The sequence below is a fragment of the Aptenodytes forsteri genome, unplaced genomic scaffold (genome assembly GCF_000699145.1).
Source record: "Aptenodytes forsteri isolate BGI_AS27 unplaced genomic scaffold, ASM69914v1 Scaffold16, whole genome shotgun sequence".
NCBI lineage: Eukaryota > Metazoa > Chordata > Aves > Sphenisciformes > Spheniscidae > Aptenodytes > Aptenodytes forsteri.
The window spans coordinates 3,913,190-3,937,015 of record NW_008794753.1 but is presented as its reverse complement, the minus strand read 5'-3'; the positions used below and the strand labels follow the sequence as shown (position 1 = coordinate 3,937,015).

At 40.1% G+C, this 23,826-nt stretch overlaps 1 protein-coding gene across 1 annotated transcript; it reads left to right on the top strand.

Annotated features, from left to right (window-relative positions):
* The first annotated feature begins 410 nt into the window (after window positions 1–410).
* Window positions 411–11,616, top strand: CUNH1orf159 (chromosome unknown C1orf159 homolog). Its single transcript, XM_009274193.1, has 9 exons — window positions 411–485; window positions 633–723; window positions 2,258–2,333; window positions 4,362–4,466; window positions 5,368–5,433; window positions 6,682–6,816; window positions 8,890–8,915; window positions 9,238–9,268; window positions 11,018–11,616. The coding sequence occupies exons 2-9, from the start codon at window positions 652–654 to the stop codon at window positions 11,113–11,115; spliced, it is 609 nt and encodes a 202-aa protein (XP_009272468.1). The 5' UTR covers window positions 411–485; window positions 633–651; the 3' UTR covers window positions 11,116–11,616.
* Window positions 11,617–23,826: the final 12,210 nt, after the last annotated feature.

Here is a 23,826-nt window from a genome sequence, read left to right as displayed (position 1 = left end):
GTGTGGAGTTATATGACAAAAGTGGAGGGGGAAAAAAGCAAGGCTTGTAGCAGACTGTCCACAATATTTTGTTCCACATTGAGAAGGTCTGTTCTCAGGCAATTGAGAAACACTACTTATTAACAGACAGACTTCATTAATGCTTCATGGCTGTGCTGTCGTGGGAGAAATTAATTGCAGTATTGCCTTTTCAAAGTGGCGCGTGCTCTCTGTCCTGATACAAATCCATCACAGCTCAATGCTGCAGCCAGAGGAGCCTGTAACTGGGGAGGCTTATCAGTGGTGGTGCCAGGCAGTAACTGTTCTATTGCAATCACATTGATTTTTAGATCCTGGGTGTGGAATAGTCTCTGCGTGGCCCAGTTTGGAGCAGACTGATAAGGCTCCTTGTTTCTTAGCAACCACAGTCTGCCATAGCCAGAAACCTGCCCCTCTGCAGCTGGAGGGAAAATTCTGAATGTCTCAAATTTGTATCTTGCACCAAGGTAAGTCATTCCCCCCGGCATATTTAATTTAAAGGCCTTTGCATTCAAATAAAAGGAATGTGTTGGCAGAAGTTCTTTAACAAAGGGAAAGCATAACTTCTCTGTCATTAATAAGACATTCTAATTTCTTTCCCTGTTCTTATTTAGACCTGTGTCTTTCCTGGGCATGGAGGTGCCATATGTCCTTCTCTTAACTAGACTCATAGCAGAAGTTGCCAGTAAATCTACTGAAAGTTCGGTAGGTACTTCATGTTTTTTGATATGCTAGACGCTATAAAAACCAAAGGATCAGATTATTTTCCTCTCACTTTGCAGTTTATAGAAGGCTTTCTAATTCAACAGAAATGAGCTATACTGCTAGCAGTCATTAACTGAAACTTTTACAGTGGGTCAATTTGCTATGATGGCTGATTGCCTATTAAAGCATTGAATTCTTCCTAGTCATGTGCTTGTAGGCTAGCAGGGATGCAACTGATAATGCCTCACACCATGTGGAAAAAGCACCCTGATGATCAAAAAACCACTTTTCAAGCTGCTTGGCAGTTTAACTACAAACAATCCAAAACATGGATACCCAAAAGTTAACTTTTCAAATGACTGAGAAGCTCTAAAGCAAACGCTGCTTCAAGTCCCAGAAAAAGGTCAGAGTATAAAATTCTGCTTGCAGGAGAGTTTGACCAACAAAACTTTTTAAGAAACTGGTCTTAAGCATGTTACCTAGAGATCATCTGGTTCTTTATTGTAGCCTACCTCCCCACGATGCACTAACAGTGTGAAGTCAGCCTACTAATTTCAGTTTTGACAGTCCCAACCATTTCTCCTGATAGCTTTGATCTTCGTCACCCCTGGATTTGATGGGTTTTGCTGATAAGCAGAATAATACTGGCTGTTACATGTTAGGTATATTTAAGTTACTTCTGTGGCTGAATATGGATCAGGTGTTGTTACTTTTGACCAAGAATACTTCATCCCTTTTTAAGACTGATTTGACTTGCCGTATTCTTTAGGGGAATGTACCAGCAAAACTTTAAAAGGCATGGGAGTTCTGTGGCTTATTTTTCTTGTACAGATTCAGAGAGTGGATATGCCCAAGTCTATATGGGATGTTACTATTATCTATCAAAAGAACCACAGTGTGTCTAACAACCATTTATCTCTAAGCTTATGTCACAGCTTATTGTAATTCATAAATAATTTTGAAACTGGCTTTTATATAACAAACAAAAATAAAAATAAACTATGTGCCTTCAGGATATGTGAAGTTATTCTTATATATTAAAAGATGAAGGAAGAAGCTTTTGTAGTTCTGCTGGATTGCTCCGCTGAATGTAGATGTTATCATCACTTGCAGTATGGGCATTCAGTGAAAACTGGGGTTTGCCAGTCATTTTGCCAATAGTATTTCTGAGCAAATCTCTTAGGGCATTTGTGTGGTGCGGTGGGAAGGGTAACTCTCCCTCTGAACTGTGCTTCACTGAGGAATTTAGCAAGTATATTTCTAAAGCAGTTTTATGAGGCTTTGTCCAATGTCAGCAGTAGAGCGTGCATTTCATTCTCAAAGTGTTAGTTTGGGTGGCAGCTGTGAGGTCAGAATCAGCTTGATGGCGCATCTAACTTGTTCTCTCCTTGTGAGGTTGCTTAATGCAAAAAGAAAAAGTTACAGCAAGTTTTAACTGCAGTTACTACTGTGTTCTCTGTAGATTTTTTTTTTAATTGAAGCATTTTAGTAAACTTAAGAACTGTGTGAAATGTAATGTAATTTCTTTTCTTAGGTTTCAGAAACAGAATGCTGTGTGGATATGTTGGATTCAAACAGCTCCTGTCCAGTAACCAACCAGTGCAGTCCAGGTATAGTGTGTCATTGTTTAATAAAATTCCAGATTGTTTTTGACAGTTAACACCAATATACAGTGTCTGATTAATCGGGGAGTGAAAACAAAATAATTAGTGCATGTACATATTGAAGTCTTTCTTCCTCTATATACACAAGGTATGCTTCCTGTGACTGACAGATGTTGTTCTTGCATGGTAAGGAGAATAGACAACTATTAATAAGTTTATTCTTTATCTTTTTTAGTGTGAAGTTGGCATGGTAAGGAGAATAGACAAATCTTAATAAGTTTATTCTTTATCTTTTTTTAGTGTGAAGTTGAATTATGTAAGAGCTATTGTAAATGCTTAAAAGCCCGTATAATGAGCATAAAAAGCAAAAATGCTGTAATGTGTATCTAAGGGAGCATTAAGAATAATTTCAGTATTCTTGTTAGCACAGAATGCCTCGTTCTTCCTTGTGCCATATATGTAGAGTTGTTTTCTTTTAAATGGAGTTGTTAACTTCTTTTGTCACTCTCCAGCAGTAGCAAAAGGGTGTTTTTTTAAATGCCACTTTATTTAAAATCAGAGAGTAAAAGCAGGAAAATGGCTTTAGAGCCCACAGTAACAGGAAAATTAGTGCCTTAAATTGGGGTCCACTTCTGGGTTCAGTCATTTCCTTGTGATGGTTGTTAAAGCATTTTAAGCCTGCTTATTTTCACTGCTTCGTTAGCTTCCCTAACTGTTGCTTCATTTAATGCATTCATTTCTGCTTCTAAATGATCTTAGATATGGTATAAACAATTGTCTCCAAGTTATGGGATTGTGTTCTCTTAAATCTTATTGTAAACTGATAATCTACCAATATCTTTGGTGTCAGATAAGTGCTTTGATGCTTTCTTCCTATTACTGTAGAAAGTCTTTGCCCTTACTTTGGGTCTGTTTGTGTTTAGATTAAATGTCAGATGTAATTTATTACTGTGGGCATCAAATGTGCTGCTTCTCTCCAAGGAAAACGTAGCAGCAGAGCTGTTTTCAAATCAGCACCTTACTAATGGTTTGCTTTATGGGATAATTGATACCAGTTTAGCTCAAGGCTCTATAGAACTGGATTTTAGCCAGCACAGTAAGCTTTTTTTCCTTTAAATGAAGACTGTAATATGATGTAGTAGGAATACCCTTCTAATCTTCATGTCTCAAGTCTAAGCCTCAAGTGAAACCACCACAGCTTTATTGTATTAAATGAAGTCGTTACTGAAGATGTGCCCTAATTTTTTTCTTCACAAAGATATAGCAGTGTGTGCATTTAAACATAAATTGAGAGATTTGAACATCGAAGACATAGGCCAAGATGAAAGTTTAATCATTTTCCAGCCTGCATGGTAGGGTGACTGATACAAAACACTCGCCATCTGTCACAGAATAGTTTAAACAGGCTTGGGTTGTTCTTAAAGTGAAACAAATAGTACAATACTGGAGAGGACTGAGGCATGGGAGAAAGACTGTATTATGGCAGTATTCGTATTTTTAGCTTGCTGTGCTTCAAGTGATTGATGATGGGGACGCCAGCATCTTTTTTCATCTAAGTACACTCTTTCTGGTTCTAAGCATCTTTGTCCCTGCCTGCTTCTATTTTCAATACTGTATATTAAAATGGCATTAAATTTTGTTTCGACAGTGTATGACCTCTGAAAATAAACAGTAAAATTCTGCTTCTTCCTTAGTGTTGTTGAGGGTAGTTACAGGTTGTTAGACACTTCCTATTTTTCTCAAAACTAAAACATGTGAAGCAATGAATGGAGCTATGTTGAAATTGCCTTCTGGGAGTTGTTTGCTTGTAACTCTTTCTCCTTTTTGGGCCTTGAAAGGTTATATATTTTCTGGAATAAACACTTTTAAATGAAACCTCTTAACTTGTGTAATGTAATAGGAAGCAGGAGATGTTTGTAACCATAGACCAAACGGAGGGAATTTCTGTTGCCTTTACCTCTTTCTGAAGACTAGAAATATCTCCAGTGTCGCTTTTGTTGCTTTCAAACCTCTGTACATCTTATTCTTATGCAGGTTGTTACAGACGATGGAATGAGGATGGTAGTAGCAGCTGCATTAAATGCAAAAATGAAACCCTTTCTGTTTCATCTGTTTACAATCTGACTGAATGCAGAAATAGTGAGTCATTTACCATCCCTTTATTTCGATGGGTATTTTTTGGTGCTGAGATCTCTTCTTGCAGGTGTGGTCCAGCAAAGACTGTTCAAGAAGGCATCAAATGTTGCAGATATTTTTCCCCTCCCTTGTACAACTTCAACCTTTTCCAAAGTCCTAATATAACTTTGAGCTTTTGAACATGCAACAAAACCTACGGAAACTTTGAAATTTAGTTTGCAGAAACTGTGCAGAGTGCCGTGGAACCATTCCAGAGTCTAGGGTGGGGTGGGGGGGGAATCAAAATATTGTTGTGTATTGGAGTACCTAATCTGCGAAGCCAAATGCAACATTTAAAAAAAAAAAAATCATTCTGCCCAATGTAAGTTCTTAAAATAAAATAAAGTCCTAAACATCAAAATGATTACACTTACATCAATCAAACATACAGTGAATACTGAATTTTGTGGCTGCTTTAATCTCTGCTGTAAGAAAAATGGCATTTGCTGTGGGTGTTTGCTAGGGACTTCTCCAGAGCACAAAATAGCTCAGACTGTACTTGAGTTCTCTGGAAAATCTGTATTAAGAAGGCTATTTTCATTTTGTATGTGTGCTATTTTTGAGAGGTGAGAACCGTTCAATTCCTTGTAAATATTTTTAATGAAAGAGATAAGAAACTTGATCTAAGTTTCTGGGAAATGCTCTAGTGAATTATTTTCTTTTTGGACAAATTATGATGATGCTTGTTTGCTTCCTTTTTTTGAAATTCTCAAAAGTGATATAAAGAACGAATTTTTCATGGGATAAATCAGGGTTCTTATACAATTTCAAATAATTACTGAGAAGTATAATAGCCTTTTACTAAGATTTTCAACAAATCTGTAGTTTTTGTCAGTTTACTTTAAAAAGTTATTTTTGATTACAGCTGGTATCAGAGGAATGAATTTCCAAATGAATATAAGCACCGTAACTCCTTTCGTACAGAACATAGGTGAGTAAACGGAAATAGCTATTGAGTGCAGGCTTTGTGATTATTCACTGCGTACCAGCCCCTTCATGACATGGCACTTGAAACAAGTTGTAAAATATGTTTTTCTGTAGCATAGGTTTTATTCTAAATGTAGTAGCCACTTTTACTTTTTCTGGCTTGTTCTCAACAAGAATCTTTTATAAGTCTTAGAGTTGAATTTTGAGGTAACTGTATTTTACTGAATGGTTCTTCCATCTTGTCCTAGTGATCTTGAAGTGATTTTCTGGTGCAGGTTGAGCTGGTTATTTATGGAACACCATAACTTGAGTTTTGAACCTTATGCTGCAAGAGTTTTGGTTTTTAGGGCTTGAGGCAACATGTTACGCATCTGTTATGTCTTGGTTAGCCTTTCTGTAGGTTGTTTTTTATCACTGCTGACCAGTCATTTCTGTTTAATCTCCTAAAAATACTTGTTTGGCACTGGTAAGAATAATACAAACTGAGAATATTTAGATAGCAGCATTGGGTGCTGCTGATCCCTTTCTAACATTTGTCTTGTCATGTGTGTATATTTGACTCGAAGTATCTAGTGCTCTTCAGAATGTGGACTTCTCAAGCAGAGCTTGTCTGATAGATCTGTTGTCCTAGTTAGTCTGCAACAAGATCAAAACTAACTTTTGTTTCTTAAAATACTTGTTCTTTGACATCATAATCTTAAATAAATAAAACAGCAGAATAAATATGCAGGGCATTTTTTGAGGCAGGGAAAGCAGAATAGACATGAGGGAGGGGACCTTTTGCTAATGTCTGCCTGCTTGGGATGGTTTCTATATCAGTCACTTGTGGAAAACATAATACTGGGTGTACTGTACCAGTGGTATATTATCTGTTGACAAGTTTTGTCTTTAGGAGACTTCATTTAAGGAATAAAAGAACAATATTAATGTTGAGTGCCTCCCAGCACTGGTTTTGAAAGTTACAGAAAAGAAACAGAACAATGGATTAAAAATTTGTGGCTATCTTCAGGAAGGTAGAGACTAAGGCTTTCCTGGCATTTGGAGGTGGGGTTGGGAAAGTTGTCCATGTAATGAAATGAGTATCGAAAGATCTTTGCAAATGTTTCAGTGAGATCTGTCTGTATATTAAAAAAAAAAAACCACAGGTTTTTTCCTCCTATGACTATCAGGAAGTTGGTCTTATCTTTTGTTTAACCCTTCTATTAGAAGAGATTTCTAGTGAATAATATTTTCTCTTTATATTTTTTTACAGGGGGCCCAGAAGTGGCAGCTTCTCTCATCTTAGGGACATTTTTCATCAGTTTATTCCTGATTCTGTCTGTTGCTTCTTTCTTCTACCTCAAACGTGCCAATAAACTTCCTAATGTTTTCTACAGAAGAAACAAAGGTAAAATACCTCTAATTGTCTATTTAATCTTTAAAGTTTTGGCCTTTGCTCAGTTTCTCAATTTAAAATCTTTTAAATTTCTTTGTGTCAGTGTTCTAACTTAATGTAGCTACTGCTATCTCTTTTGATCATCCAAAGCAATGCAAACTAATGAAAAACTTTCTCCTGCTATGTGTTTACGATATTGTGTTTTCATGGCAGTGCAGAGGATGTCTGTTCTGAGTCTGTGTGCTTAGGTGCATATTACACAGCATCTCTCACTAACCCAGTTATTGGGTTTTCTTGTAGCTTTCAAAGATTTGCCAGAGTACAATACTTGACGTTAGTTGTCACTGAATATTAGATATTTGATTTCAAAAAGGAAAAAAAAGGAAAAGAAATCAGTTAGTGCTTTTTGCACAGGGGGCATTTTTATGGAACTTAGTAATGCTTGTTTATTTCGGTACACAAAATGCCAGACATCTATAAAGCCTTACAAAAAGCAGTTATTTATTCTTGCTTTAGAGAGAAGGGAACTGTAATACTAAAGGGCAATGTACTTACAATGGGTGTGTCAGCAGCAGGAGAAAGGGAATGGAATTTGAGGTTCCTTATTGTTGCACTACTTACTCAACTGTGTTTGCCCTCTAAATGCAGGATTTACTGGGGCTTGGAAGAGCTAACTGCCCGACTCTTTTTTTTTAAAGCAAACATCCCTTAGCTTTTCTTTTGATAATTAAATTTATTCTTTGTTTCTGCCATTCCTGTTACTGAGAAATGAAGCCGTGTAACTAAAATGCAGTGACCTGACTTCATGCCAAATTGATTCCAGAAAAGCTAGGGAAAGAACATCTGGGATGTGCTTTGCCATAGGGCACCAAGACTTGATGTAGACATCTGGCTCTTTCAGATGCTTCAGTTTCTGTGAAGTTGTTCTATGTGTCCACATTTTACTGGTCTTCAGTTTCTGCAAGGTGGTGAGCAAAATATGTGGAAGGTGATGTCTCCATATTGCTCAGTTTTGCATGAAACTGAGGCTGATCTATGACTCTGTCTTGCCCCTTCTATGCAGCCACTTTGATTCCCATCACAACCTCTAGCACAACATTTGCTGTGTTAGAGCTCCTTCTGTTGAAAGCTGTTTACTGGTTAGGGCTGCTACACAAATAGACCTCCTGTTATTTTCATTCATATCTTACAGGACCAAGCTCAAGCTAGACTGTCACAATAGAAATAAGCTTAGAAAGATAAAAAGAAGGGGGTGGGTGGAGCAATACAATTCCATTGTTTTGCTAAGAATGCTGTATCTAGGCATAGTAACTTCATGGAACATCACAATTCCAGTCTCTGTGGTGTCATTTCATGTAAAAGTATACAACAGTAGCTACCTAAGGTCTAAATTGATCAGTGCCACAGGAACTGCTAGTATCCTAATTACAACTGCCATATTGATAGATTCTCCTTCAGTTTTTAAGTGGGTCAAGAGCTGTTGTGCTATGACATTTCTAAGCTGGCAGGACACCAGACTTCTGAGGCTTCAGTGATACTGGTCTGACTTCCACATTTTGCGCTGATAGTTCACTCTGGTCCAGCAGGCTAAAGCATTGATGTCCTCCTTTAAAGGAGAAGCATTAGAAACATTTCTCTGGCTTATTATCATGTTAGCTTTCGTTCTGTCTGGATGATGATTATCATGTGGCCAATAAAGGCAGCAACCTCTTGTATAAAAGGGTTGCATCTTTCACTGTTCAATTGTTTTCTATTTGTACTGCTTTTTCTGGTAGTTGGCTCAAAGTGCCATTTTTCCTATTGAAGCTTCTTCATATTAAAGAGATACTGCTGTGGCTACCTTCTTTGAAAGCAAAATAAGTCATTCTTGGAGACCTTTGCAACCCTCTAATCTTGAAAAGAGTCCTACAGACAATGTACCCTACTAATGGGATTTCTGAATGTTCTATCTGATTTGGTAGTCTTTGTGACAAAACTATTTTTTTAACAATAGAACTATTCTGTTGCACGCATGTATTTGTAGAAAACTAGCAGTTCTAGCCTTCTAGATTAATGATGGTTAGTCTCTCTCTTTCTCTCTTTTAGCATCTGTTCTCCAGCCTAGTGAAACAGTAAGTAAATTCTGTCCTTCCAATAGGAACAAACAAGCATAAAACATCAAGTAAACAATAACTTAGTTTTAACAGTTCGTTAGGGAGCTAATCTGGTGTATGAGAGAGAAATAAAAATAAAAGATGTTTTGGGGTTCTTTGTCCAAACTGGAAAGAAAGGTGAATACTGACCGTATGGATTCTATTGAGCTACTTTCTCCAAGAAAGACTATGTACACAGTAAATGTTATTGGAACCCTAAAATGTTCCTGTATTTTTTTAAATGAAAGACTGTGAAGACAAAAGGTGCTTTGTTTCACATGATCATTCTTCTGTTATGCAGGCATCCATGATACCTCCCCCAGCTTCTTCAGGTGAGGAACTGTTCTCTGGGGCATGCTGCTACAAACATTTTACCTGCTGGCTTCCCTTTTATGCATCTCGTTATTGAAAAGCAGGCAAACTATGTCAAAGTGGATATGCTAAGAACACACAGCAAGTCAAAACAGTTACCTGTAAAGGCTGGTATAGAACTGTGGAATCTGTTGAGGGGACAGAAATCCAATGAAATCTGTCTAGTAGACCTTTTTGATAGGATTTATTGCTTTAATTAATGTAGGCATACAGTATTAATGGAGTACTTTATGTTAAAATAGATCTTTGACAGCTCCTAAAATAGATCTTTGACTTCTCTATCCTAATAGAGAAGTCTTACAAGTAGATGCAATATTTTTTCATAAGTGCTTAAAAATAAATTATTCAGTCTGGGACCTATTTTCAGGCTTGGAATCTTCTTGACAATGCCAGGTTGGCTCATTTTCAGGCTTGCTGATTTGAAGCTTATCAGCTTCTTGAAACAAATAACACAGACTGTTTGGAATATACCATTTTGTGTGTATGTGGTGTGTGGGGTGTTTGTAGGTTGGCTCTTTTTGGCAAGGTGGGTTTTTAATATGTGTGAAACTCAGGCAGAAACTTATTTCTTGGGCAAGTTTTCATCTAATCAGCTTGTCTCAATCTTCCTCTCTAATTTTTCATAATTTCAGCCTATAAATATTACTGAGAAGTCCATGCTCTAATCTGCTGTTTTAGACCAGATCTGGGTAATCCAAGAGCAAAAACTTGCTTTTTGGTGGGCCTCTAAATTTGTGCTGCTTCTAGGAAATAGTACATGCTGTTTTTACATTATTAATGAGCCAGTGAGAGCCTAATAAAGCATGAAATATCTAAATATGACTCTCCCAAAATATGTATTTAAAAGGGCAATGGATTACACCTAATCAAATCAAGGCATTCTTTTAAGTGTCTCTGACCACGTAACAAGGTTCAAAAAGAAATAGGTAGTAAAGGATATATTTTGCAAATGATAGAAAATTTTATATCTATACATGAAATTAATTTAGAGTGGCTAGGCAACTGGATTTATTTGGCCAGGGTAATACAGTAAAATATCTTTGTCTCTATGCTTGATCCATATACTTTCAAGACAATGACAGAACTTGTGGTGACTTAAAAGTGAGACAGACCAAATCTGCTAAAAACTTAAGAAATAATGGCCTTCCAAGCTCAGCAAAATTTCTGGTCTCACTTCTCATGTATGCGTAGGCCTTTTTAATCAAGATGGTATAATTAAAATTAAATTTTAATTAATGCAGTCTTTAACTTTTAAACATTTTTTAGATGTGTTCCAGACTTGATCTGGGTCTGGCTGTTAAACTGACAGCCAGTGCTGCTTGTGAAAAGTCTTAGTTTCCTTACCTTAACGTATACATCTGTTTAAAAAGAAAGTACAGTTGTGAGGGTTTTTGTTAGGGCTGAAAATGGAAAGCTTCATGTCCTGTAAACACTTACAAATAATGGAAATGCCAGTTTGTAATGAGCACCTTATTTAGTAGGCCATTAGAAGCTTGCTTAAACAAGTTCATTTGTGGACTTTTGCTGTGTCAGCTCTATGTAGGGGTTTTTGTGTTTTGGTGTTTTTGGTTTTTGTTGTTTCTTTTTTTAAGGTCCAGAATGACTTTGGTCACTCAGGAATTGTTGGATGGCATGTGGTGGTATGAATTAATGATAAAGGCATGCTTATACAGCAGGTGCTAATGATGTTTCTGTGCCCATCATTTCAGTTCGGAAGCCACGATATGTCAGACGAGAACGGTCACTAGTGACGTCGGCATCTGCTGCTATGATCTCTTCTTCCGAAACCAGGGTCAGCAATGTTTAACCTTCCTTCTTGACTGAGGACTTTATAAGTGTACACAGTGTCGAAGAAACTTTTTTCTGAATCCACTGAAGTGCCAGGAAAACATCGCGAGCAGCTGACCTAAATGGAAGCCAAATTACTGTGTCAAAGGGTTTGTGCCAAATGTTGACAGAGAAATGAACTAACAGAAAGATACTGATGGCAGGCTACATCCAGTTCGGTGAGCTGCTTTGGTGATCTTGAAATGCACTGTTGCAGCTCTGTGGTTTCATTTGTCTCCTACAGATGCTGCGTTTGAAATCTTTAAAGACTCTGCCTTTCTTTGGTATGCTTTCAGTTTTGGCAAGTTCTTCTTCCTGTGTTGTGATGTATTCTGTGTCCCCAGAGCTGAATGTCTCAGTGCTGCAGGCCAACATGAAATACTGGGATTACTCAAGGATGTGGACTTGTTTGAAGGACCCACTTGTAAATGCTAACACTAAGTGCCACTGCTTTAATGTTGTAGGACAATATAACAATACTTAACATGCAGTATCCTTTTGAAGCAAAAAATGATGCCTCCTGGAGCATCCTCTTCAGCCTATGACATAGCTGACCCTGGTTTTTAACTGTGAATATAGACCCACTATCCAGATACTGTTGTCTTGGTGCTTTTGAAGGCTGTGGTCAGTATGGGTCCAATCCCAAGTGTGGGAATTTGTTGGGAAGCTTTTCCAATTGGCTTCAGCTCAGCCCTTGGATAAAGAGCCATTTGCTATGGCTTTGTAACTGATAGGCTGCTATGTCTGTCCTGCAAAGATTGTCTCCGCTAGCTTCCTTCCCTTAACACAGCAGTTGAAGGGAAAGCAAAATTCCTGCAGGGTAGCTGTGTGTCTGTTAAATGTGTCAGTGAGTATTGAGGTGAACTGGAGAGGTCAGGTGAGTTTCTGCCAATGCAATAAGGGGTTTCTTTGGTCAAGCCCTTCATTAACATGCCTGACATCTGCAGGCCAGCACCTTATGACAGAGCTCAACAAGTATTTCCTTGGTGAAGGTGCCGGGCCAAATAGCCCCCACTCTCAGATGCTTGTTCTTGCCCATCTTATGGTAGCTGTGTGGCTGAGTAGTCACTTGATCAGGAACTTAAAGTAGCTGTAAACTAGGGGTTTTTTTGGCTAGGTTATCTTCACCAATTCCCCACTCTCAGATGCTTGTTCTTGCCCATCTTATGGTAGCTGTGTGGCTGAGTAGTCACTTGATCAGGAACTTAAAGTAGCTGTAAACTAGGGGGTTTTTTTGGCTAGGTTATCCTTCACCAATTTTTTTTCCTGGCACGGTTGACTGTTGCTATGTGAACACATGTATCAGCATAATGGGCACAGTGGTATGGGCATAAGAGTGGGTGACTGGGAAATAAGTGAAAAACCTGAGGTTGCTATATTGGTTGAAGTGTCACTGTCACCGTATGTGAAATTATAACTATGCAGCTTGTGCATTCCCACCTACCTGTGTTGCTATTGCCTGTTTTGGTTTAGCTGGCACTCCATTATGTGTCTATGCTCCTAAAATAAATTACTTGGAAGCTCTTCATCAGCATCCACTGGCATGAACATAAACTGGAACAGTCGGTTCTCTTTTTCAGGAAAATGTGAACATAACTGTCTTGAGCTGACATGACACCCATATGGAGAGTCCAAACCTTGTGATCCAGATTCCCTTTTCTCTGTGGTTAAAAGCTTATTCAAAGCTAAAAGATGAGAACTGGGATGGGAGGAGATATATTTATCTTATTGAATAGACCTGGTTTTATGTAAGTTTTGGTGCAGTTGTATTTACTCTATCTCTCTCCTTACAAGGTAATGGGATCTCTTGTAGCGTCCAAACAAGCTAGGGCAAAGATTGGGGATAAAGAACAAATCATGAAGAGGCCCCCATGCCAAAAAGAAGCCTGAATTGCTGTATGGAGAAACTTAAGATTGTCTTTCTATCACAATGATAAATAAAATTTCTGTTCTACTGCACAAAACTAAAGACACAGTGCCATTTTGAGACCATGCAGCTTTCAGTAGGAAATGTGCTTTATAGCTCGTATGTTCCAAGTTCAGGAGGTGGCAGTTTTGTTTCTGTCATTTTGATGTCTTTTTATCTTTGTGCTGTTGCGACTTTCCACAGGTAGAAATTATGTCTGGAGGTCATAGGTTTTTCCTGAACTTAGTTGCTAAATATTTTCCGAACCGCTAAGGAAAAGGAGTAACTATGCAAATAATGCCAAGAAACTGCACCTTTGAAAGCAGGGAGTTTCTGCTTGTGAATCTGTCAATGATAGTGCATTCTTGTATTGTTTAGTTGCTAATATATTCTTTCTGCACATAAATTATCGAAGGATCATTCATGTCACCGTGCTGTCTGAACCCTATGTTATCCTCAAGTGCATATTGTAACTTAGTTTAATGTCAAGTGTCTAATGCTCTAACTTCTGTGCAGTCAAGTTTTCTCAATGATAACATCTCTCTTCCCCTTCCCATACTCTTCCCCTCCCAGCAAACTCTTTGAAATGCAGCAGGTATTTTTACTATTTTTTTTGTGTTTCAGGAACTGTTCAGCTTTTGTTATTGCTGTCTGACACAGTGGACTCCTGGTCTAAACAGTTTCTCATTCGTTTGCACTGTCAAATTAAATATATAATGTGGTGTTTTGGTTTCCATCTCCCTCCAAAATAATAATACATATGTATATCTATTTTAAAAAATTGGCTTTAATGAACCCTGATATTGAATGTATTTGTATATTTTTAAATTGTGCCAAAATAAACATATTTGAGCTTTTTTTAATGACTGTGGAGGTCATTCATGTGTTTCCTTTTCAAGCACAGAATGAAGGGAGCAAAATTAGCACCCGAAGTAGATCATTGTTTCAGCTCATATGGCATGTTACCTCCACCAGAACTGAAGTTTTAAAAAAAAAAAGTCTGCTGAATGATCCTGCCCAGTTCTACAGTAGGATAGCCAGGCTGCTCTTCTGCAGACTACATCTTCACACCTTATAACCATATGGCAAAAGCCATCCGTAATGGCCCTACCTGTAGTGGCATGAAAGTAACTCTTCAGCAGAGAATGTAGCTTTAGTAAATGACGGAATTTTTACATTCGTGTATGTTTACTTAAATCTTCTTCAAAGAAGATAGCAGGAGTAGCAAGAAAACTCTAAAAGAGGAGGCTGCTAAACAGTGCCAAATGTACCAGAAGTCGAGATAATCGGGATAACTTCTTACCGATTGAAGGGAAGATTATGGTCTTGGGTTCGGGGGTTTGGATATCTTCCCCTAGCTGATCTCTGATTAATTTTAAAAAGTGTCGTCTTTTTCCTTTCCCTTTGCTCCCTGGGCATTGGGTACTCTTGTTGGATTTCTTTCTTACAAATGTTATCTTGTGTTCTTAACTCCATAACAATGAGAACTGAGCCAAAGGAAACTGGGATGCTGAGCCATATGCTCTGAAATACTAGTAATTAAATTCAGCAATACTCTTTTCCCTCACAAAACTAGCTGAAGTAGCCTGACGTATGAGAAAGATGCTGCTTTTAGTGAAGTATGCTGATGAGGAAGGATAAGCCAAATGCTCCAATGCCTACTGTGCATGCACTGTGGGAAGTCTAATGAACTTTGTTGTCAAAGCCAAGGTGACAGTGTCGCATGCAAAGAGAAATTGACCTGGAAAATTATCCCACTGGGAGAGGAAGACTTAAAGTGGATTTGTCAGTTAAATGGACTCTGACCACCACGCGCACCAACAGGTAACAGCCTTTGGGAAGAGGAAGTACTGAGTGTCCTTGCCGTTAGCCACCCGGCTGAATTCAGTAGGTGAAATTGGCAGTAAGTGAACTGGGGAGAGCAGTAAGTGGATGTACAACAACAGGGAACAATTTGAGGCTGTATTTTGCACACCTGAGAGGAGCTGTCTCTCTTACCCATATGACACCATCTGAAGGTGAATGCATTGTAAGTGGAAGACTGTGGCAATCATTTCTTACAATTGTAAGTCTAAACCCTTGTGTTTCACTAAAATCTGTTATGCAGTTATAGGCTCTCCAGAATGCTGGTGTCATACGCATAAAGAATGAAACAGGAATGATACTGCATACAGACACTCTAAAGTATTTTGCTGTATGAAACTGCATGAAGTTTGCTAGATTAAGCAATAAGGCTTTATGCAAACATAATGACTTGGGTTCAACCTACCTTCCCCTAGGTATTAATCAAAGTTCACAGAAACTGTGTCCTGAGGTTGTCTCTTGTGTCTTTCTCTGCGGGTTTTTTTTTTTCCTTCTCTCTCCCACCTCCATCAAAAGCTTCTTGGGAACATTGCTTGGAAATACACCTGGAATTACAGGTGCAAGCCTGTAACTTCCTGACAGTAAGATCTGAAGGCTGAAAGCTGTTAAACTATAGAAGAAATTGAAGGCAAGTGGAAAAAGAAGCCGGGGGAACAACTTAGGTGCTAACTGGGGGAAAAAGAAACAATAAGGTTTTTGCTCTTGTTCCTCTACAGTTACACAGGTTGCGATCTAAGTTGCATGGGCAAAGAGAATGGAAGAGTAGGAAAGAATACCTAAGTTGATCCAAAAGCTTGAGGCGCCCTCAGCCACTTGAGATATGTAGGTAACTGGGTGGAGAGATTCAGCTGCGTGTGACTGCACGGAAATGCTGTCTGCTACAAATGGCTGAGCATAGCAGGAAAGCGTAGCTGTGCTGTGCCAGGCTAGTGCCTACAATGGTGTGATAGTAACTGACTTAAAAAAACCAAACAGACAAAAGTTGTACCTGCTTGCACTCAGAATTAATTTGGTTGTCATTTTAAGTTGTTTGAAAGAATGCACTTAAGTTATAGTCATTATCTGAAGTGTGCTTGCATTGCTCTTGCTGCCTGCACTATCAGGTTTGTTGAAATGGCTAAAGGCTGCTTTGCATTTTTGTCATGTATTTTTAATGCTCCCTGGTGAGAAAAAAACCCTGAAATTATATAGTGTTTATCATTTTAATAGCCTTGCCATATTTTTGTTAGCTGATTGGAAACAACAGTGTTCAGATAATTGCACTTCTTGTTTCAGAGCCTGGTGATTTATGTCCCTTAGTAAAGTGTTAAAAGTGTTTTAAAATGATAGTTTCAATAAGATGTGATGCAGCTTTGAGGTATTTGCTCCAAATGATTAGGTCTTTACCATTAAGGTTGCTGTATTCTGTAACAGGACTAATATAGAAGGGGTTTGGTTTTAGACGTGTCATACTGATTTTGTAATGAGTGTTATTTATAAATAAGTCATCTGTGTTTTTGCAGTTTTACATCCATCAAACTGTAATGTTCTCTTCTGCTTCACAATCCCAGTCCCCACAGGAATGCAGTCGCTTGGAGTGGAGTGCTCAGCTTCCTAAAACGCTCAGGCTGTTCCACAATGCTGTAGTATAGTCCATCAGCTCATCAAATTATTATAACTCAATGTCAGTGCCTGTAAAACTCCAGTGATTTTCTGATGGCAATTACTCCCCTTTAATACCAATATGTAACTGTTCTTTCCTAGAGCATGAGCTTTTCTTACGAACTTAAACCTCGTTCTGCTTTCTCTGTTATCTCCATTGTGTTCACACTGCAGGCCCCCAGGATACAACCTACAAAGGACAGGAGGTGGCACCAACATTTATACGTGCTCCCTATGATACGAAGAATTCCTAGACTTACTTATGAAATCTGAAACTTTCAGTGGGGGTAAGGAAAAGGGAGACCTGCAAAAAGAGTTCATTTTAAATATATACATATATATATACACACACACATAATGCTGCTCAAACTATTTTTGGCAGAGCTTAAAACGGCTACAGAAATGTTTTTAGCAGTAATTGTGCCGAAGGTAACGATTTAGGAATAAGTTAACTATGGGAAGGCATCTTGTTTGCATGCAACTTACATATTACATAATGAACTGCTAGTTTATAATGTATTGAGAAATGAGACGTAAGTAGTAAGGGTCAGGACCTTATTTGGCTGAGGGCACTCACAATTAGATATGTTACAATGAGCATCAGCATCTGCTGTCAATTCATATCAAGCCCAAATCATTACAGACTGCAAGCTTCTGCAGTCTGACTGCTGTGAAATGAGTTTGGCAGTCCACTTCCCAGCACATAACTGACCGTGTCCCAGGCCTCCAGAACCAGGGCATTTGGTAATTTGGTTGATATTGCTGCTGCCCTCCCAGCAGAATTGCGTCATGTCTACTGCATTCAAGAATAAGGGTGGGATTGGCTTTCCCCATCACCACCACCCCTTTCTGTGTGAAAACTGAGCATACATCATAGCTGGCAAAAAAGAAAGAAAAAAATTCTAGAAAAGACAAAAATGGCAGTCAGTCATATTTCAATGACATTTGGCTGGACCATGACCTTTAAAATTAGAAGCAAACCACAAATCAGTCTTGGCAGTGCAGAAATTATGGATGAGACGGAAGATTCTTCAGGTCTTGGGACCCCTATCACCACAGAATTATTTTTAGCACGACCTTCTCTGATAAGGGCAAGTTTACATAGTTAGGTGCAAACAGTCCTTCAGTAGCTTTGCTGCTGTTAGCAAGATTTGAACAACTCCTCCTCCGAAACCCCTGCGGCCTTGATAGTGTGGAAGTGTGCCCATGCTAACACATCCATCCGAGAGGCTTGGGTTCTTAGTAGCTCTGTGGGTAAACAATTCCTGAATCAGTGTTGGCTTCTGCCCTGCTGGCTCAGAGAGCTGGTGGGAGCAAATACACGGTTTTACATACCTGTCTAACGAGAGCTACATGTGTACAGTCCTGAGTCTCCGCATCATAATGCTTCACATACCTATGAAATTAAACTTACAAAATTAAACCATTGGGAACCTTCTCAACATTCAGTAGAAGTCAAAAAGGCACTAGGTATGATTAATGTTGTGCTTTGAATCCAAGCAGCTGAGAAAAAGCATGCTCTACAGCTGCTCTCTCACTAAGCCTTTAGCATCGACACCAACTTAGCTTTCTCTATTGCTTGTGCTGACAAACTAAATAGACAAAAGCTCAATAGCAGCTTTCAGTTATGGAACAGTTGATACAAATTGTGATAATCAATTTGTGTATATGTGCCATCAACTGGATGAAGTAAAATATATCTTCATTCTCAACGGAATAGGTTGAACCTGCAATTCTAGTGGTCAAATACCTGACAAAATGCAAAGAGCACCTGTGAAGGTTAAGTATTACTTGAACTGGATGCTCATTTGATGAGAGTTTATGGTCTGTATCTTGACTAAAGAGCCAGTTAAAGCAGGGGAGGATGAGATTTTACTCAGGCCAGATAGTTACATTTCTATTGCTGGAGTGATAAAGACAATTATCTAGATGGAATATGGTGTTACACACTGCAATTCGGTATGAGATTAAACCTCGTATCTTGACTTTGATCATGCCCTGATTTCTTGGTATGGTTTGTGTTCCTTAAGCTCAGTGGCTGGTGTCACAAGCCAAGTACTGATCTTCCTGTAGGTGTGTTTAAGTATTATTTGCATGATGCTAACTTTATCAGACTCTTCTGAATTTTGTAGTTGAGGGGTTTTTTGGGAGGGCGGTGGGGTGGCGCGGGGCATGGTGTTTTGTGTTTTGGTTTTTTTGGTTTTGGGGTTTGGGTTTTTTTTATATATTCTGGATCATCATCTCTTAGATCCCCAGGCAAGATGATCCAGAAAAATAGCTCTGGCTTTTCTATTGAGTTTGCACAGACTAATCTGAGTCTTGAAGAGTCTGGAGTGTCCACTTGTGCAGATTTCCACAACGTGGGTACAGAAGTAGAGCTTCCCAAACTGTGGGACAACCCCTCCTACCAGTAGAAGGCCAAGCAGAGGAGGATCTGGGGTGCTGAACATCCCATACTCGCCTAAGCGCAGGCAGTGAGTGCTCCACGTTGCATTGCCTGTTTGACGTGTATGGCTTTTTCAGGCAGCACAGTGGAGCTTTAGCAGGCTCCAGGTGCCGTTCGGTGCTGTATGTGAAGGCTTCTCCTTGTCTCTGAGGCAGTAAAGAGTGCCTGAGGCAGTAAAGAGTGCCTGACTGCAAGCCCTGCGCTGCTCACCCAGCTCTGTGCCTGCTCTGCAACCTGTCACTGAGCAAAGCAGGCCTGGAGAATTACTGGAATCGGGGTTCTGGAACCGGTCTTCCAAAAACCGCACAAATGCCGCAGTCCTGAGAACGTGAGGGGCTCGGTCTGAAGGGGCTTGCCGGTCACTTTGGTGTCTGCAGCCCGATTTCTTGAGTGTGGTGCGCGGAGGGAAGCTGGAGGCTTGGTGCTGTGGAGGCTGCAGGTGTGACCCCAGCTGGGCCCGTTAGTGGCTTTTGGTGGGGGCAGGTCCCTCAGGTGCAGCCGGTCACTGTGAGGGCTCCAGGCACCCAGGGCTCCTCGGGCAGCCCAGGCCGGTCTTGCGGAGCGTGGAGTGGGTCAGGTAGGGCTGCTCAGGGTACTCGGCTTGTGCCTTTGTGTTGTTCTCGGTGCTGGGGTGGGTTGTGGGTCTGAGGGTGGCGCTGGGCTGTTCTTCGGCCTGGCCTCATCCCTGCCGAGGATGGCTGAGGCACCTGCGAGGCTGGGGAGTGGTGGGAGATATCTTGGGAGGCCACAAAGAACACGAGCAGAGATTGTGGTGACTTGCCAGGGGCTGTGAAAGCACCTTTGTGCCCGTCCCTTTATCTGTGAGCTTGGTTTAGCCATGTGGATCCAGCCTGCCTGCGTTCCCTTGGCCCGAGCTTGCCTGGAGCCTTCCCTTGGCTCTTCTGTGAACTGCAAGCAGCTCCAGAGCATGGTTGTGGGGTGGCTGTGAAGCCTAGACAGCCCTAGGTGTGGGAGGCAGCTCTGGTTTATGGCATGCTTTAGTTTCTCTGTAGGCTTGCTCTGTGTCTGTCTGGGTGTTTTTAATGGCTTGTTCCACTGAAGTAAAGCAAGGCTGCCTGCTGGTTTCAGTGAGCTGTAAAGCAGGTCCTAAATCCATTCAGACAAAAATGGTTTTGGCTTGGAGTACTTGCACTATCCTTCCCTCCCCCCCAACTAAAAGAAAGAGTAACAGAATTTAAACCCGCATTTAGCTGTGCTTTCCATACAATCTCTTGAGTCTGCATTTGTGTTTTGAAGGGTGAGGGAGTGTGGAGAGCGAGCAGGGAAAACATAATTGGTGAATACTCTTCTCTAATGTGTTACTGATGGGTGGCATCAAGAAAATTACTGCTGGGTGATGTCACCCTTCTTCCAAATGCACTGCTTCCTTTGGACTTTCCTTTGGTTTTGAATCTGTCTCCAGCTGGGTGGTGTCTTTGTGTGGGCCTGGCTTTATAAAGCACAGTTACTCCTAGGCAAAAGGGCTCGGGGCTTTTTTCCAGTCCCGCGAAAGCAGGTCTTGCTGACTGTAAACCCTTTTCAAATTTATTTGCTTTGGCAATCCTGAATCTGAAAGGGTTGCTATTTTGCAGTTAGACTTCCTTTATGTTTTACATAATTAGGAGGACAAGTTTTATCAAAATAAAATAGGGTGGTGTTTTCTTAAGAAACTCCCTGGGAAGTTCAGCCAGCCCAATGCCGATGATGGTTTTATGTTCATGGTAGGAATCTAAGCCTGACTCACAGAAAGTAACGGTGTAATTCTTTGTCTAGGTTTAACATTCTCAATCTTGAAGACAGGAAGTGAAAAAGTGGTGAAAAAAGAATAAGACTTAATGGAGAAATACATCATGTTGCAAATATACAACTGCAGGAGAGCTTACTTTTCATTTTCACTGCCTAATCTCATTTTGGTAAGGCAGAAAATAGCTGAACTCCCTAGCACCAGGAGTCGTATCAGTCAATCCTTTAGATACCAATATTCTAGCTCTTCAAATAAGGTGGAGGGGAGGTGGTTAGCTAAAGGTAGTTAATTTAATGGTAATTACAAAAGAAGGGGGGAAAAAAAACCCTCCCTGACACCTGATTTGGGTGTCCTGGATTTAGCCTGTAGTCAAGCAGTGCTGTCCTAATGTAGCTGGAAGGCTCTGTTGTATGCTCTTTTGACTTGGGCACTGAGTTGACAGTGTTGAAATCTTTACCTTGCCTTTCTCCTTCTCTGGAGTTTGTGATGAAGGTGCTGTTAGTGGTTCTGCCTGCCCCGCAGCAAGTTGTGAATATGGCATAGAAAGGAGCAGCGAGTGTCTCTTCGTTCCTGCAAATCACTGACGGTGCTGGATGGCTTGGATTACCAGCCCAAACCTGGGCTGGGCCAGTGCAGCATTAACGTTTGATATCTCTGCAGGTATCGAGTCTGAGGATCTCAGCCAGGGTCCCAATTCACGCGCTGTGAAAATGAGAACTATGAATAACTTGCTGGCTCCTGTCTTAGTGGTCTCAGCCATGGGCAAAGACCAGGTAGGCTACTAAGTGGGATGGATTTTATTGCCTGCAAGGCACAAATTTTTGGGCTAGCAAAGCAGTGGGTTCTGTTCATACTGTTGCTGCTCTGTACACAGAAGCACTTCCATTCTTTACAGGCTGTCAATCATTCTGGCAGCTTTTAGCAGCTGTAAGTGAGCATCCATTGTTAATTACTTTTTCATCAGTTTCCAGGGAGGATGGCAAAGATCCTAACTAAGTTAATTGCATGGTAGATTAGGGTGCGGTCTGAACCACACAGAGTATTTCATTGCTGAAAACCTTTGGAGCATTAGCTTTTTTCCTCCTTTTTATTTAAAAATAATTAATAAGAAAAGAAATGAATTCAACTTCAATACAATCTAAAAGAAGCACTGTTTAAAAAAAACAAACAACAACAAACTACCCAGAGAAACCAAGAAATTCCAAATGGAAGTTGATGTTCCAGTCTACTAAGTGTGCTATTGTAGTTCTGCTTTCATAATGTGGGAGACATTTTAATTGTTATCTCTTGAGAGATATCAGCTTAAATCTGCTCACACAATACTTTTTTTGTGCGTGTATCAGTGAAGTTTTATCGTTTTAACAGACCATTGGAGCATGGGGCAAGGGTTTAGGCTGGGCAAGAAACATGGAAATGGAGAACTACATCAGGCTTTCTGTACTCATAACAGATAGCATTGATGCAACTTTGCAGCAGCTTTTGTGAGCTGATGAATTTAAAGAGTGTTTACATGCCTGTTGATATGAATATTGTCTTGAAACTATTGTTTGTGTTGCAATTTGTGCCTTCAGGTCAGGGTGTGAAATGTAGCCTACAAGCTTCACCCCCTTTCTCTCTTATCCCTTCCATTGTGCTTCAGTGTTAGAGTTACTGTGTTACGTGCAGAACAATATCCAGAATGAATGAGAGCATATTGCTTTTCTGTGCAGATTTAAGGTGAGCAGAGGGATAGTACTGTGACTGCAGTGCAAGAGTCTTTTCTTTAGGCTTTCCTCATTGACCTTGAACAAGTTACTTGAGAACAAAAAGGCAGCATTATTTTCAGACTTACTGGAGAGCACATTGAGGGCTGAGAAGTGCTCAGGCTCTACATAAGCGTGTGACGTGGTATCTAGACTTTCTAGCTATATGGTGTCAGAAACTGCAATGCAAATACGGAATTTAAGCACCACTTGAAAACTCAGGGAGCGAGGAGTAAATGGGAACAGCTTCAGACATATATGCCTACGAGTGTCATCTTGCAACAGCTCTGTCTGTGAGCCCATGTTCCCCTCCTTGACATATCTGAGTCCTGTTTTAACTGCAAAGGAATGCTGAAGTACTGGTGAAGAAAGAGTGTGAACAGGAAGATCTGTTAAGAAGAGCAACTTATCCTGAAGCTTGCTAAATCCAGTGCCAGGCCAACAATAGAAGTCAGGGGAGTGGGAGAAAAAAAAACAATAGTTAAAATATTGCTCCACGGGGAGCCAGGTCACAAAGCAAACACTTGAGGGAGGTGGCTTTCTCTTGGGGAGTTGTAGTTGCTTATTACTCTATGGAGGACTGCTGTACTCTGTGAGAGAGATTCCTGTTGGGAGAATGGACTCTGGTGCTGACCTGAAAAATGGGTGGGAGATCTGGAGAATGATAGGTAACATGCGTATCATACATCAGACTCCTGAGACCCATGGGTTGCAGGTTTAAACCAGGACTTAACATGTAACTATTTTGAGATACAAAGCAGATTTTTACTCTCCCATATACTCAGTGTGATTGCTTTGACTTTGTCTAAGTGCAAAAAGCCATACCCCTCCCTTAAGAGATGCTCCAGCCCAAATTCTCAGTAGTTCTCACATGAGTACCTCTATGATGAGGGGACTGGGTGACTTAGCAGAAGGGATTTGACGTGCTAGTTTTATAACTGTACGCATTCAACTCTCTGTGGGCCTCCAAAATGAGAAGGGTTGTTGAAGCTTCTTTATAATATTGCTCTTTGTAGATTACTTTCTTTGTTGCATTTGAAGCATTGCCTGCATTCCCCTGGCTGCTTGTTCAAAGTTAGAACAAAGCTGTTTTGTTGCTCTTGGTGTTTAAAACGTCCATCACTATAAATTAAGTACAACTATATCAGCAACACTTAGAATCTTCTCTCTTATATCACAGCAAACAAGTGCTAATTAGTTTTTAATGCTTACTATAACGTAGCCAGGCTGCTAAACAGTATCTCCAGATTCATCAGATGGGACCCAATTTCAGACACAAGGGTAGAGGATTAGGTGCAGGCTCAGCCGTAGGAAAGGTGTGGTTTGGTGTATCTAAAATACAGCGTGTA